The sequence below is a fragment of the Mustela lutreola genome, chromosome 1 (genome assembly GCF_030435805.1).
Source record: "Mustela lutreola isolate mMusLut2 chromosome 1, mMusLut2.pri, whole genome shotgun sequence".
NCBI classification, from domain to species: domain Eukaryota; kingdom Metazoa; phylum Chordata; class Mammalia; order Carnivora; family Mustelidae; genus Mustela; species Mustela lutreola.
In genome coordinates, this window is record NC_081290.1 from 216,729,426 (window position 1) to 216,743,862 (window position 14,437).

Genomic DNA, 14,437 nt, shown 5'->3' on the forward strand with positions numbered 1-14,437 from the left:
AAATGTGTTGTTTCCCTGAAGATTCAGCTCATTGGTATTTTCATCTTAACCCACTTAAAGAAAAAAAAAATCCACATGCCATCATGTATCATAAAAAGACATTTATTTCTAGATCTTCACACAGTTCTGCTTTTGAATATGTAGGGTGTTTTTTTTCTAAAACCAACACATGTCTATCCTTATAGGGTTTGTTTTTTTTTTTAAACTAACAAATAGGCAACATGACTATGATAATTCCATTTTCAAATGTTTACTTTTACTGTAAACTTACCTTAATTTTTGACTTGGAAAATCAAATGCCCAGAAGAATAACTCTCAATTTTTAAAAAAATGGAGTTCTTTTGATTATTTTTTATAATTCTATTAAAATAATTTAAACTGTATTTACAAAGATAGTTATTAAAATCCTTATTCAAAAAACGTTCATTCAAAAAATAACACTATAGGGGTCAAAAGTGGGCTGCCCCAAGATGGGCCACTTTGGCATGAACATTCTTCTGAGCTGAAGGTCATCAAAACCCTTATAGTCTCAAAAGAAACTTTTGCCACTCCCTTAACACGGAAGACTCTAAATTGGTTATCTTTCTCAAAATAAGGATTATTAGCAGAGATCAATTTTATCTGAGTGATCCATCTGTATGGCAGGGCAAATATCTAATTACCAAACATCTGATTTTCTTATCACCCTACAAAGTGCATTCCTTTGATATACCTCATTTTGCCTGTCTTTGGAATTCCCATGTCTATATGGATTCCCCACACATACACTATTAAATCTGATTTTCTCCCGTGAATCTCTCTTGTGCCAATTTAGTCCTTCTGGTAGGACCTTGAAGGAACAAGACATTCTTGCTCCCTTACAACAACAGACACAAAATTTCAAATGTGTATTCACAAAAGGTAGTAACAAAAATAACACAATTCTAAGAGGCAGCTGAGCTGTCTTTGTATCTTTTCAATGTATACCTGCAGAGGTAACAGAAAAAGAGCCAACACGTTAATTTTTTTCTATATTATACAGATCACAAACTGTAACATAACTCAAGTAGATGCAGATTATGCATATTTCTTCAAGTCAGAGTGATCACTGTCCCTACATGTAAGACATAGGGCACCAGGCTGGCTCAGTTTGGTAGAGCATGTACCTCTTGATCTCGGGGTTGTGAGTTTAAGAGCCCTACGTTAGGGGTAGAGTTTACTTAAAAAAAAAAAAAATAGAAAGAAGAAAAAAGAACAGTTGCCAATAGGGACTCTTGAAACTGTTCTCCCTACCACCAAAAAAGAAAGGAAGGAAGAAAGGCAGTGAGGGAGGGAGGGATTGATTATCAGACCCGGCCGCTATGAGTGAAATTCCTCGTAACACTTTTGTAATTACCAATGAGGATACAACACAGTGCTAGAAATCAGGACTGGAACCCATACATTTGGAGCAAAGCTGATCCTAATGAAGAATAGGAGAAAAATTCATTTCCAATGATAAATAAACTCATACAATCCTGTAAATGGTATAGTAGAGGTTTTGCAACTAACCTCTGTAATCCTGGCTAAATCTTCAGTTTCTCATCTATGCCCACGGAAAATATTGCCACCTCACTACTTTCCAAAGCTCTGTAGCTCCATTAGGTAACTTAAACTGCACCTTATAATTTTTCTTGTTTTAATCAATTATGAAGTGTGTTGCAAGTAATTTGTCGATTCTACTAAAATATCAAGTTTTCTTAAAAAATAATAATTTACAGATCATCCCAAATAGCCAACAACTTGTATTTAAAAATGGGCTCTGTCTGGCTCGAAAAGTGCCATGTATCATTACAATATCTCAATTAATAAAGAGACCTGTTAGTACTCCTGTTTTAATACACTGTGTCTGGTTTACAAATGATGGAAAGGGCTTGCAGGACTTAGATGTCTGGAAGGCAGCTAGTAAAAGCACTCAAAGGCGTGTAACAGAAATTCTGAGCCCAGAGGTCTAAAACAGTTTTCCAAAATAATCTTATTTTTAGGAACCTGGTAGAAGGGAAGGAAAATTTCCCTAAAGAGGTGCAAAGTAGTGAACACGGCTGAGAATTCAACCAGGTGTTTTCAAAACAAAAGAGAAACAGGACAACCCTGTATCTGAGGGAGGCTGGGATCCATCCCGCCACAATGAAGAGGCAGACAACTTGGAAGTAGAGAGGATCTTTACAGAGCAAAGGAGGATAAGATGGCAGATCTGAGGCTGTACCAACCCCTGGCCTATTGGTAGAATTAGATTGAAAGCTCTCTGATGGTTGAGTGGCAAATGGGAAATCTGGAGAGTCCAGGAAGTTTCCGGTAATTCTGTGGTCCTTGTCATGTGGGAAACAAAAGCAGAAGAAAAATTATTAAAATTTCCTTACTACCTAGAGCCCACTGATAATTCCTTGAAACAGGTGGAGTGACATTCCTCTAGGGACTCAGCTGCCTCAGTGTTAATATTTTGCTAAGGGAAAAAGGCACTCCTAGCCTGAACCACCCTCCTGCCCCCAGTCAGGATCCTGTAAGTCTTTAATGTGTAAAAATTCCTTTGGAAACTTCCTTTCTCTCTAACTACCCCAAGATACATGTTGGCAATCATCCTCCAAGCATATGACTCACTGATATACATCTGAAGGGTCTCGTGACTAAGGTTTTATTAGATGGTAATAAATGACATTTCCCAACACCAGCTAGCCTCCTCAAGGTCCTGGAAACCTTGCTTCCCAATTCCTTTGAGACTTATACTATCCCTAACCCTCTCCCAACTCGAAAGTATATAATGTGCCACTTCTCATGACCCTGGTGCAGCTCTTTCTACCCACAGGTCTTGTCCCTGTGCTTTAATAAAATCACCTTTTTGCACCAAAGACATCTCAAGAATTCTTTCCTGGCTGTCAGGTTCGAACCCTAACATTGTCTTTCCTACATCACTTGGAGGTATGAACTGGGTTCTCATAATTTCTTTCTTTTGTGCTAGTGGTAAAAATGCTTGAGCTCTAAACAGAGGAGTTTGGTTGGGGGCATGGAGAATAAGCAAGAAACTAACTGCCTTCATTTTACTCAGGGTCTAGAAAGATAAGTGAAAGCATTCATGTTTCTTCCTTGCCGGTCAGTCCATTTCCCTGATTAGGAAAGGAAGCAGGGTACAGTAGCTCTGTCTAGAAGTGAACATTGTATCTTGTCAGAACTCCACTTTTATTTTATCTATTAAGCATAACTATAGCGAAATAACTCCAAAAGGCAGAGGAGGGATTTCCACAAAATTTAAGCTTCTGGGTCTCTCAGCTGAAATGGCCCTTCCAAAGACCTGGAAGTTGCCCTAGCACATTTTTATTCAGAGTTTTAATTCTATTGTAATAGGAAACACCTGGGTAGCTCCATTAAGTATCTGCCTTCAGCTCAGGTCATGATCCTAGGGTCCTGGGATGGGGCCTACATCCAGATCTCTGCTTACTGGGGAGCCTGCTTCTCCCTCTCCCTCTACTGTTCACCCTGCTTGTGTTTTCTCTCTCAAACAGATAAAGGAAAAAAAAAAAAAAACAAACTAAAACATAAAACAGACATCTGTGTTTATATGATCATGTATGTGCACATCTATGCATTTTTTGTGCATATATATGTGTGTGTATATAAACTGTCTTTTATATAAAATTGTAACTTGTATTCACTAAGGAATCCTTCAATCACTATCAGGAACTCCAAGTATTTTACTTTGAAAAGGCTAAGTATTCTAATCAGTTATATACAGTCATTCCACACAAGTGTTTTATTTTTAGTTGATTTGCAAATACTCTTTAAAATTTACTCATTTACATCTTCTGCTCTACACTACAGACAGCTATTTCAGAAAGAGGGAGCTAGTTTTCAAACCATGTTACGTATACATTCTCTAATTCATCTTCGTCAGAACAATATCATGGTCATCACTTTTTAGAGGTGGAAATGAGAGCTTAGGAAGGTTAAGTATTCACTCCAAGTGACTTTACTGTCAATGGGCAAAGACGGAATTTAAGTTCAAGTATATCTGAGTCCAAAGGCCAAGTTTATTCTTTTGACTAAAACAGAATTTCTTCTAAAACAAGAGTCAGCAAATTCTGTTCCTCTGACTGGGTCCAGCCCACTTCCTTGTTTTTTTATGGTCTACAAGCTGAAAATGGTTACTACATTTTAAATAGCTTAAAAAAGAGAAGAATATTCCGTGACACATACGGCATTCAAATTTCAGTGCCCATAAATAGTTAAATTATTGCAACTGCCACTCTCGTAGGTTTACGTATTTTCTCTGGTCTCTTCTGTGCTATAGCAGAGCAGAGTAGTTGTGATAGAGATCGGCAGGCCTACAAGGGCTGGTCCTTTATAGACAGTTTAATGACTCCTGCCCAAAATTTTCTCTAGTGATACAATTTAGCTAATCCTGTCTAGATGAAATACGAAACAAGGTTTTCAACAAATAAAACTTTTTTTAAAAGTCAGTTCCTGTATGTGAAATATTGAAAAATTTTCTGAACAGAATAACAAATTACCCATATAACCTATCAAGTATATGCTTACTATAAGAACCTCTTGATGTTCTCAGCTTTCAATTCATCCAAAAACGCCTTCTTCACATTACGCTGTGGGACAATGTTAGTAGGTTCATTAGAGGATCTTATAAACCGACCTGTAAAATATATACAAAGATAGGAATGAGACATGAGCTCACAAACAGGACCTATTTTCCCTTATTATATTTGTCATGCATGAAACACAAAGTATCAATGACCTCCAGCAGTAACTGAGATTCTCTTACATTTAATTTCTCTTGCTCTTCCACTGGGGGAAAAAGGAATCATGGAAACACTTTTCAAATACAGATCAGTCACAACATATTTTTAAATTCAATTTCAACAACAGGTATTGCTGTGATTCTAAAAAAACAAAAATATTTTCTAAGATGACTAAATTAAATATGTTTCAACTAATGGGGATAAACAAGATCTCTTAAAGGTTACGGCAAAAAGGAGATCTACCTATCTTCTCCTGAAAGCTTCTATCCCAAGTGACTGCTCAGCACTCTGGTGAGTCATAATGAGCATTTAGTAAGTGCTGATAATGAATTAATGATGAATCTATTTCAAGCACATAAATTATTGTTCTGTTTCAGAAACTAAAGCAAAATGTATTGAGATTCTGTGTTTCCAGTTGAAGCAGCTTGAGACTTTGAACTTCAGAAAGCTAAAAGAAAACTACTATCTACCGGATGGCTCTGCACCATGCCCAGCGCACACAGAGGCCAGAGAGAACAGGTAGCCAGATCATGGAGAGCGGTTGGTTAGCTCTGGTAGCTGGCTTTTAATCCGGGGGAAATGAGGCATATTTATAGGCTTCATTTAGAAAAATGACACAACCTGGGCATAAAATAGTTATCAAAATCACCCATCCAGCTTTCGTGGAACTTTCCAGTTATTAATCATACACATGCATACACACACACACACAAACACTTGCATACTGAAACAAAGGGGTGGCAGCAAATGGAAACACAGTTCTACCCCTACATAAAACAAAAGGACTTGGATTCGATAGGATCAGGGAAAGGCACGCTGAGAATGAAATGCTTTAACCCAGAGCTGAAAAATGAGCAAAATGAAGAGGTTGGAGGCTTGTGGGGAAGAGGAAAGCAGAGAATCCTAGGATAAAGTTAACAATTAATAAAGAACTTGTTCTGTGTCATCCACTGGGCAGTGAATTCCGGACAGGGATGAACTACTGGTCCTGTGGGCTAGCGTCCAATTAGACACATCCCCTCATCGAGAAGGAATAAAGTGAGCTGGGAGCTTTAAGTGCTGTTTCATTTACCATTCCGAATAAATTACAGAGATTTCCTCATCTTAAAAATTTGAAAACTGAGGCCAGGAGAGACTCAGTAAATTGTTCAGAGCCACAGAGAAGTAGCTGAGGCAAAATTAAAATCTAAGAGTCTGAGCTTTTCTGCGTTGTCCTTGGTTCTTTACGAAGTTGGGTTAAGCGTGCGAATCAGTGCACAGAGCAACGCAAAAGACCTACCGGTAAAGATCTGTTCGGGGCGCTGAAAAATCATAGCCCGTTTCGAAACGTTCCTCTAATTATCTGACTGCCAAGGACGAAAGAATGAGGAGAGAATAGCGCCTCCGTGCAACAATGCCCTATGTATAACCACTGCATACATGAAGCAGCCCAGGTATCCGACGACCTTAGACCCCAAACAGGTGAGAGTCCTTTCCGGCAAAGCTCCCTGGGCGGCCTGGTTCAACTCCCCCGCTCGTCCTAACGCGCACCAGTTTCTCAAAGAGCTCGAGGGGGTGGCACCGGCTGAATGAAGTCCAGTTTCAGGGTCTCTGCGTTCCACTCCTTACCCCGGGTAACCATAGCCTGTCCTGAACCTCACTGTGTCCCGTCTCCAGTGACCCCCCCGCCAACTAATCCGTGGGGGCCCGGTCCCCACTTCCCGCAAACCAAACCACGGTCCCCGGGCGAAACACGCTACAGGACCGCACTCGACAGCGGCCCCTGAGTCCCGGGAACCGCGGGCCCGCGGGGTAGGCGCCGGCGTGCGCGAGTCCAGCGCGCCCCTACCGAAGAGGAAGCCGACGATCAGGAGGCCGGCGGCCAGCACCAGCGCCCCGACGCACAGCCAGCGCGGGCGGCGCCAAGCGACAAAGGTCGAGTCGGCTTCGTGCAGGGGATTCCACATCTCGGCGCGCCCGGCGCCCCGCACCCCCCGCCCCGGGCCCTGCGCCTCTGCTGCGGCCCTTCTGCAGCGTGGCGGCGGGACCCAGGCGTCCTCCCACCCTCGCCGCGCTTATCCGCTACTGAGGGCTGGAAGGCGCTTCCTGCCCGGGACTCGAGTTTCTCCGCCCCAAAGTAGTTCTAGCTCACTCCGAACCAATCAGCTTCGGGGGTTCTCAAAAGTGCCAACAAGGGTCATTCAGCATCCTGAAGCTGTCCGAGGGTGACTTCTGTACTTTTCTGGGTGTCTGTGTACAGCAAATTAAAACCTTTCTTAAAAAAAAAAAAAAAAAAAAAAAGGCATAGCATGATCTCACTTTGAGTTTCTTGAAGTATTTTGTGTGTGTGCGTAGAAAAATGTCTGGGTAGGATTAGTACCGAAATGTTTAGAGTATTTACCTGCGGAGGGTGATATGGTGAAGGCTGGGAGAGGGGCGTAGAGGATTTTCTTGAACTTCTTACTTTATATGTATATATGTATATATATATAGATATATATCTATATATATATATCTATCTTAAAATAAGCAAGTTTCACTTAGTAATAAAAATTAACAGAAAAATATTGCATTTTGCTTAAATGTGACAAATGTGGTTTTTCTTCAAAAGTAAGAAGCTATTTTCTATTGAGTATTCTGCTTTTTTCTTTTAGTTTTGTAAGAATTTTTAAATATATATATGCCTGTAATTTTAAAATTTATTTCTTTGACTTAATAATGAAGATTTTCATATCAATATATAAATCATTTCCTTAATTGTTTTTAGTAGCTTTATATTTTTGAGGATAGATGTGAATGCAATTTTTATTCTAAGCATACCAAAAAATTTCTACTTGTAGCTGATTCATATAAGAATTTAATATATTGAGGGGCGCCTGGGTGGCTGAGTGGGTTAAGCCGCTGCCTTAGGCTCAGGTCATGATCTCAGGGTCCTGGGATCGAGTCCCGCATCGGGCTCTCTGCTCCGCAGGGAGCCTGCTTCCCTCTCTCTCTCTGCCTGCCTCTCTGTCTACTTGTGATCTCTCTCTGTCAAATAAATAAATAAAATCTAAAAAAAAAAAAATTAATATATTGAATTAAAGCTAAAAGCTAAAAACAAAACAAAACAAAACATTAAAGCTAAAAGCTGTTTTGAAAAGTAGCACCACAAATTTTGTCAGGAATAAACATTTAAAAAGGAGTGGCCCTTAAAGAACTTGAAATATGAGAAGGTGTTCTCCAGACAGACGAAGAGGACATATTCCACACACAGCAGAATAATCAGAGAACCTTAGTGATTTCAGTGTGATATGAAGCAAGGTGACTGTGATTTGCACAGAGCAAAATGAAAACTTAATGAGATTTGTTTGGAATATAAAAGTAAGAATTCAGCCAGAAGCTGATTGGGCATAAATATTGGCAAAGGTTGCAGTTGTTGTCGTTGTTGTTTATTTTAAGATTTATTTATTCCAGAGAGAGAGTGTGTGTGAGGCAGGGGGTGGGGAGACAGAGGGAGAGGAGAGAATTCTCAAGCTGACTCTGGCGGAGCACAGAGCCTAACAAGGGACTGGATCTCATGACCCATGAGATCATGATCTGAGTCAAAATAAAGAGTCAGACAAAACCAACTGAGCCACCCGGGCACCACTAAAGGTCACAGTTTTGAATGTCTGTAAATGGGAATTCGGAGAAAAATATATTAAAACCAAAACTGAAGGGAATTGAGTTAGCATGTGGCAGAAGAAAGATCTTCTTCAAAGCTCTTGGCAGAATATGGGGGATAAGATGGGGTGACTGGGTGGCTCAGTCTGTTAAACATCTGCCTTCCGCTCAGGTCATGACCTCAGGGGTCCTGGGATCCCACCCTGCGTTCCCTCATTGGTCTCCCGGCTCAGCAGGGAGTCTGCTTCTCCCTCTCCCTCTGCCCCTCCCTCCCCCTTGTTGTCTTTCTCTCCCTCAAATAAACAAATAAAATCTTAAAAAAAAAAATATGGGGAAGAGGAAACTGGAGATTCAATTAAAATGCAATTTTATTGGGAAATGAGAGGAACATGGAATGGAAGAATACTACATTGTTTATATCTAACTAGAAACTGAAAGCTAGAATCTCTGTTTTTGTTTTGTTTTGTTTTGTTTTGTTTTAAACAATTGAAATTTTTGTATACTGTAGGTGGAATGCAGAACGGTACAGCCACTATGAAAAACAGTATGGAGTTTCCTCAAAACTTTAAGAACTACCAGCAATTCCAGTTCTGGGTATTCATCCAGAAGAATCGAAAGCAGGATCTCATCTTATTAACACTGCCATGTTTATTGCAGCCCTATTATACACAACAACCAGGATGTGGAAACAACGTAAATGTCCACCAATCAATGAATAGGTTTAAAAAAATGTGGTATATACAGACAATGTGATATTGTTCATCCTTGAAAAAGAAAGAAATCCTGCAACAAGAAACAATATCAATGAACCTTGAGGCCTTTTTGCTAAGTAAAATAGCCAGTCACAAAAGGGTAAATACTGCTTGCTTCCACTTATACGCCTAAAAGAGTCAATCAAATTCAAAGGAGCCAAGAATAGAACAGTGGTTGCTAGGGAGTTGCTAATCAAGGGCTATAAAATTTTAGTTGTATAAGATGAAAAAGATCTAGATATATGGTGCACATCATTGTACCTATAGATAACATCGTGCTTTATAGATGACAATACTGTTTTGCGCATTTGGAAATCTGTTAAAAGAGGGCCAAGATATGAAGGCAACCCAAGTGTCTATTAAGAGATGATTGGATAAAGAAAAGGTGGTATAGATATACAATGGAATACTACTCAGCCATAAAAATAATGGAATCTGCCATTTGCCACAACTTGGGTGGATCTACGGGGGATATTGTTAAGTGAAATAAGTCAGAGAGAAACAAATACAGTATGATGACAGTCATATGGGGAATTTAAGAAACAAAGCAAATGAACAAAGAAAAAAAGAACCCCACTCCCCCCAACTCCAGACTCTTAACTATAGAGAACAAACTAGTGCTTACCAGAGGGGAGATAGGTAGGGAGCACGAGTGAAGTAGGTGAAGGAGAGTAAGAGATTAAGATTAACATCACTGGGTGACGTATAGAATTGTTGTATCGGATATTCCATACCTGAAGCTGATACAACACTGTATGTTAATTATACTGAAATTAAAAAAATAAAAAATAAAATAAAAACAAAAAGCAAAATAAATAAATAAATATATAATCTGTTAAAAGGATAGATCTCATATTAAATGTTTTCCCCACTATTTAAAAAGCAAACTAGATGGCAATTCTAAAAACTAAAGGATGCCAACAGGCTCATGTTATAACCCAAACAACAAATTCATAAAGATTTGGCTTCCAAAATGTTGAATCTTAGATTCATTGAGGATATTCACCTCATAAAAAAATAAACAACAACAACAAATATTATTGAAAAGACATAAACATCCCCACATACAACTAAGCCAAATACATCTCCTCAAAGTCATGGCTTTAAAATCATCCATCCATACTTGATTTTAAGTCTATCTCAATTACTCACATACACAATTATAGATCAATTGTTCTGTTGTTGGGTCCATTATCAAAGGAACGAGACTGAGACAAAGTTACGCAAAACCTTATTCTATGCCAAGCATTAGAAGTTAGGCTGACCGGCCAGGGAAATGAGGCTGAGACAAAGTGAAAGTTATGCAAAGCTTTATTCTATGCCAAGCATTAGAAGTCAGACTGACCGGCCAGGGCCACCTCCGAAGAGAGCGATGCCCCTTGGTCTTACAGGCTAGTTTTTATAGGGCACAAGCGCAGACATCTGCATATGTGGCTTTGGCTGATTGGATGTCTCCTACCTGTGTGTTTTAGTAACGGTTACCTGGAACCAATACTAGTAACTGTTGAGGCTTTATTAAACAACAAAATGGCCTTGTTTTAGGTGTGTGTTTTAGTAACAGTTACCTTGTTTTATGTGTTGTGTTTTGGTAACAGTTACCTGGACCCGAGAGCAGTAACTTTTCTAGACAACAAAATGTCTACCTAGGCAACATGGAGTCACTATGGCCAAGTAGGCCCAGGCAGGCCCTAGGGGGTTAACATGTTTTAACGTGGAATCGACCCCAACACTGTCTTCCCAAAATTACCGAGGTAGTAGTCAATTCTCTTTCTCTGTCCATCCAGCCCCAGCCTATCTCCCCTCCCTCTCTCTCTCCTCCCACCCCGCCCTTTCTCTGTCAGCAGAATGGCTGAAGCTTGGGATGCCGTTCTCTAGAGTTATCTAGGCCCATAACGGCATCCGTTCCAACCAAATAGGAAAAGCATGACAAAAGTGTAGGTTTCCATCAAGAGCACAAGTAACAGACTTACAGATTTGCTTGTTTGCTTATTTTAAATAACATAAGAACCAAAGAAAATTAAGTCTAGTGGTATAACCACTGGGTTGCAGAGTCTTATGAGAAGAAGTATTAGGTTAAATCCAGATCCAAGTATGTAATCTACATGGATTTTGAAATCCACATGACCATTTAGTGGGTTGATACAGGGACGACAATAGGGCATCACAGGCACAGATGTGGGTATCCCTGCTTAGTATCTCAGATAGCTACGCAAATCCTTGAAGACTGTGATGACACCAATGTTTCCTTTGAGAAAAGCTTATTTTTACCCCCAGAATATTTTTATTTAAACACAGAAATGTATGGGTAATTATATGAAATTTAGGCATATTTAGTATTTCAAAAATGTAATGTGTGATATTTGAGAGAATTTGGCCTATTCAATTAGACTTAATTTTAAATTTAAGTTGTATAATCAAGTAATTGAGTTCACATTCTTGGTTTTAAATTGAAATTACTCAGTGTATTTATATGCAGTTTTACTGGAATATGTAAAAGAAATTAAGATTCTCCATAATTATAAATTAAATTTATTAGACATAAAAATTACTTTTAAGTACTTAAAAAATTTTGTTAAATGATTGAAGTGTCTAAAAAGTAAAAGAATCCATTAAATGACTAAATGCTATTTAAAATGTTTAACAGTATTTAATCAGATGTGTAAAGTAAGACTAAAATGAAAAAAATGTCGCATAGTATTGTTAAAATTTATTAGGTTTATAAATAGAATGAGATACATACACTGAAAGTAAAGCCTCTGAGAAAGAACGAGGTTTTAAAAAATTCCTAACTTCAACCAAATACTGATTATAAAACCAAATACTGATAATAAAAATTCAACCAAATACTGATTATAAAAATCAAAATGAACCTCTGAATATTTTTTTTCTGTATAAAACCTGCCCTCAAGAACATTAAAAAAAAAAGTCACAGTGTCTAGCAAAGTTAATTACTAGTTCCCCAATTAACTTTTTTTTTTTTCTAGACTAGACGACACTCTCAAACATACTGGCAATCCTTAGTTTCCGTTGCCAGGTCCTCCTTAGCCTGTCCCTTAAATGTGGGAGTGTCTCTAAGGTCTGCCTTTGGCCCTGTGTTCTTTTCTTTCTATAGCATCCATTAGGGGCGCCTGGGTGGCTCAGTGGGTTAAAGCCTCTGCCTTCAGCTCAGGTCATGATCTCAGGGTCCTGAGATGGAGCCCCACATCCAACTCTCTGCTCAGCAAGGAGCCTGCTTCCTCCTCTCTCTCTGCCAGAGAGCCTGCTTCCTCTTCTCTCTCTCTGCCTGCCTCTCTGCCTACTCATGATCTCTCTCTGTCAAATAAATAAATAAAATCTTAAAAAAAAAAAAAAAGAAATATAGCATCTATTAGGTGATTTCAAACTCCAAGTGCTAAGCACTCTGGCAGAAACTGGCCTAGAGGTTTGCCAAACTTTGCCCTGTTTCCTAGGCACACAACTAGATTACAAGTTTTAGTATCCCTTAAAACTGGGTAGGCCACTTTCCTGTGTAATGGTTTTTGAAATACAGGAGAAAATAATGTCTTGCATGGCCAAGCCTGGCCCTTAAAAACCTCCTATACAATCGTCCACTCTCCCTCCTCACATCAATCATTTGGCTGAATGCACACGATCTTAAGAGAGGAATCAAGGCCTATGGAATGGTATTGCCTCAAGATGGAAAGAACATTCATTCCTAAATCATTTCTTTGAGGAGCGACCAGTAATCAAGAAAGTCTAACTGGACTTCAAAGAAGTGAAAAATAAACATCTATATTTTTTAACCCAACGCATTTCTTTGTGACAGTAGCTAGTGTCACTCAATATTACTGACGTTGATGGAATGTTCCATTTTTTCATGTTTATTGCCAGCTTAAACATCACAGCCTTGAGATACAGGAATTAAATATCTAATTGCTAAATTGAGATTTTTGCCTAGACGTCTATTTGGCCACTCAAACTTCACATGACCAAAGAGAAGTTGGTTTACTACCCAGGTGTGTTAGTCAAAGTTCAGCAAAGAAATTAAACCAATAGGATACACATGAATATATATAAGAGAAGATTTATTATAGGAACTGGCTCAGTTGGTTGTGGAGGCTGAGAAGCCCTTAATCTGCTATCTGCAAGCTAGAGACCCAGGAAAGCCAGTGGTATAATTCAGTCCAAGTCCAAAATCCTAAGAAGGGGTATTGGGTGTGGATGGAGAGCTCTGGGTTAAGTCCCTAAATCTGAAGACCCAAGATTCAGTTGCTCTGAAGTCAGAAAGCAGGAAAAGATGTATGTCCCCATTCAAGAAGAAAGAAAAGGAATTTGACTTTTTCAAATCTTTTTATTCAATTAGAGTCCCAATCACATTAGTGAGGGAAGATCATTTTTACTCAGTCTATTGAATTAAACACTAATCTCTTCCAGAGACACCCTCACAGACTAAGAAATAGTATTGATCAGCTATCTGGGTTTCCCCTTAGCACAGTCAGGTTGACATGAACTTAACCATAATACCTTGTCATGATACCACTCCCACCTCCTGGTAGACTTCTGTGTCTGCCCTGAGTAAATGCACCACTCTCCATTGCTGTTCAGGATGAAATATTAAGTCATTCTTTATTCACTTATGATATATTTATTTAGTGTCTTCTATGTGCCTATGCCAGGTGCAGCAGACACAATCATAGACAAAGTAGACCTGATTTCTGTTATCTCTTTTACTCATATACCCAACTATCGACAACCAGTGTCTCCTAAAAAATAAATATCATCATTTCAATCTTTTGTTTGAAAATCTTTGTTTTTACTTGCTTTCCCCCCTGCAAGATCAAGATTAAATTCTTCATCAAGATCTGCACATTTTTCCAAAACCTTACTCAAATCCATTCTTGTAATGGACATCAACCTTAAAATCTTTGTGCCTGTGGGCACAGTTAATTGAATGAAGAACACACCTGATTTGGCTTAGAGGAAAGTCTTTTTTGCTGAGGTGTTGAGTTGGAGTTTGAAGTGGCTTTGTGTTACATAGGCAGCCAGTCAGCTTCTGCCTACCACACAGAGAGAAGAGAAAGAAAGCAAGATTAACTAGAAAGTAGAAGGAAGCAAGTGTCCAGAGAAAAGCAGAGGTAGTATCAGAAATGCCCTAGTTCCTGAACTTTAAGATCTTGGTTCCAGTGTTTCTAGAGACCCAGTGTCATTCCTGCTCTTGGGTTCTGTGGAATATTCCTTTGTATTTATGATGAACCCTTGTTCCCTTACTCAGTCTCTTTTTTGTATAAAGTGGAATTGGTTTCTCTGCTTAAAATCCTGAGT

The 14,437-nt window shown here is 39.1% G+C and overlaps 1 protein-coding gene across 4 annotated transcripts in view; it reads right to left on the reverse strand.

Moving 5' to 3' along the window:
* Positions 1 to 6,852, reverse strand: part of FOLH1 (folate hydrolase 1) — a 60,398-nt gene extending 53,546 nt beyond the window's left edge. For 2 of the 4 annotated variants that reach the window (XM_059186872.1, XM_059186880.1), the window contains exons 1-2: positions 6,592 to 6,851; positions 4,549 to 4,657 (exon numbers count right to left, since the gene is read on the reverse strand). In XM_059186872.1, coding sequence (XP_059042855.1) covers positions 4,549 to 4,657; positions 6,592 to 6,709 — 227 coding nt within the window. In that variant the 5' untranslated portion in view covers positions 6,710 to 6,851. Of the gene's footprint in view, positions 1 to 4,548; positions 4,658 to 6,591 lie in introns of all 4 variants that reach the window. The other 2 variants (XM_059186864.1, XM_059186890.1) reach the window with 2 other exon arrangements.
* Between the last annotated feature and the right edge of the window lie 7,585 nt (positions 6,853 to 14,437).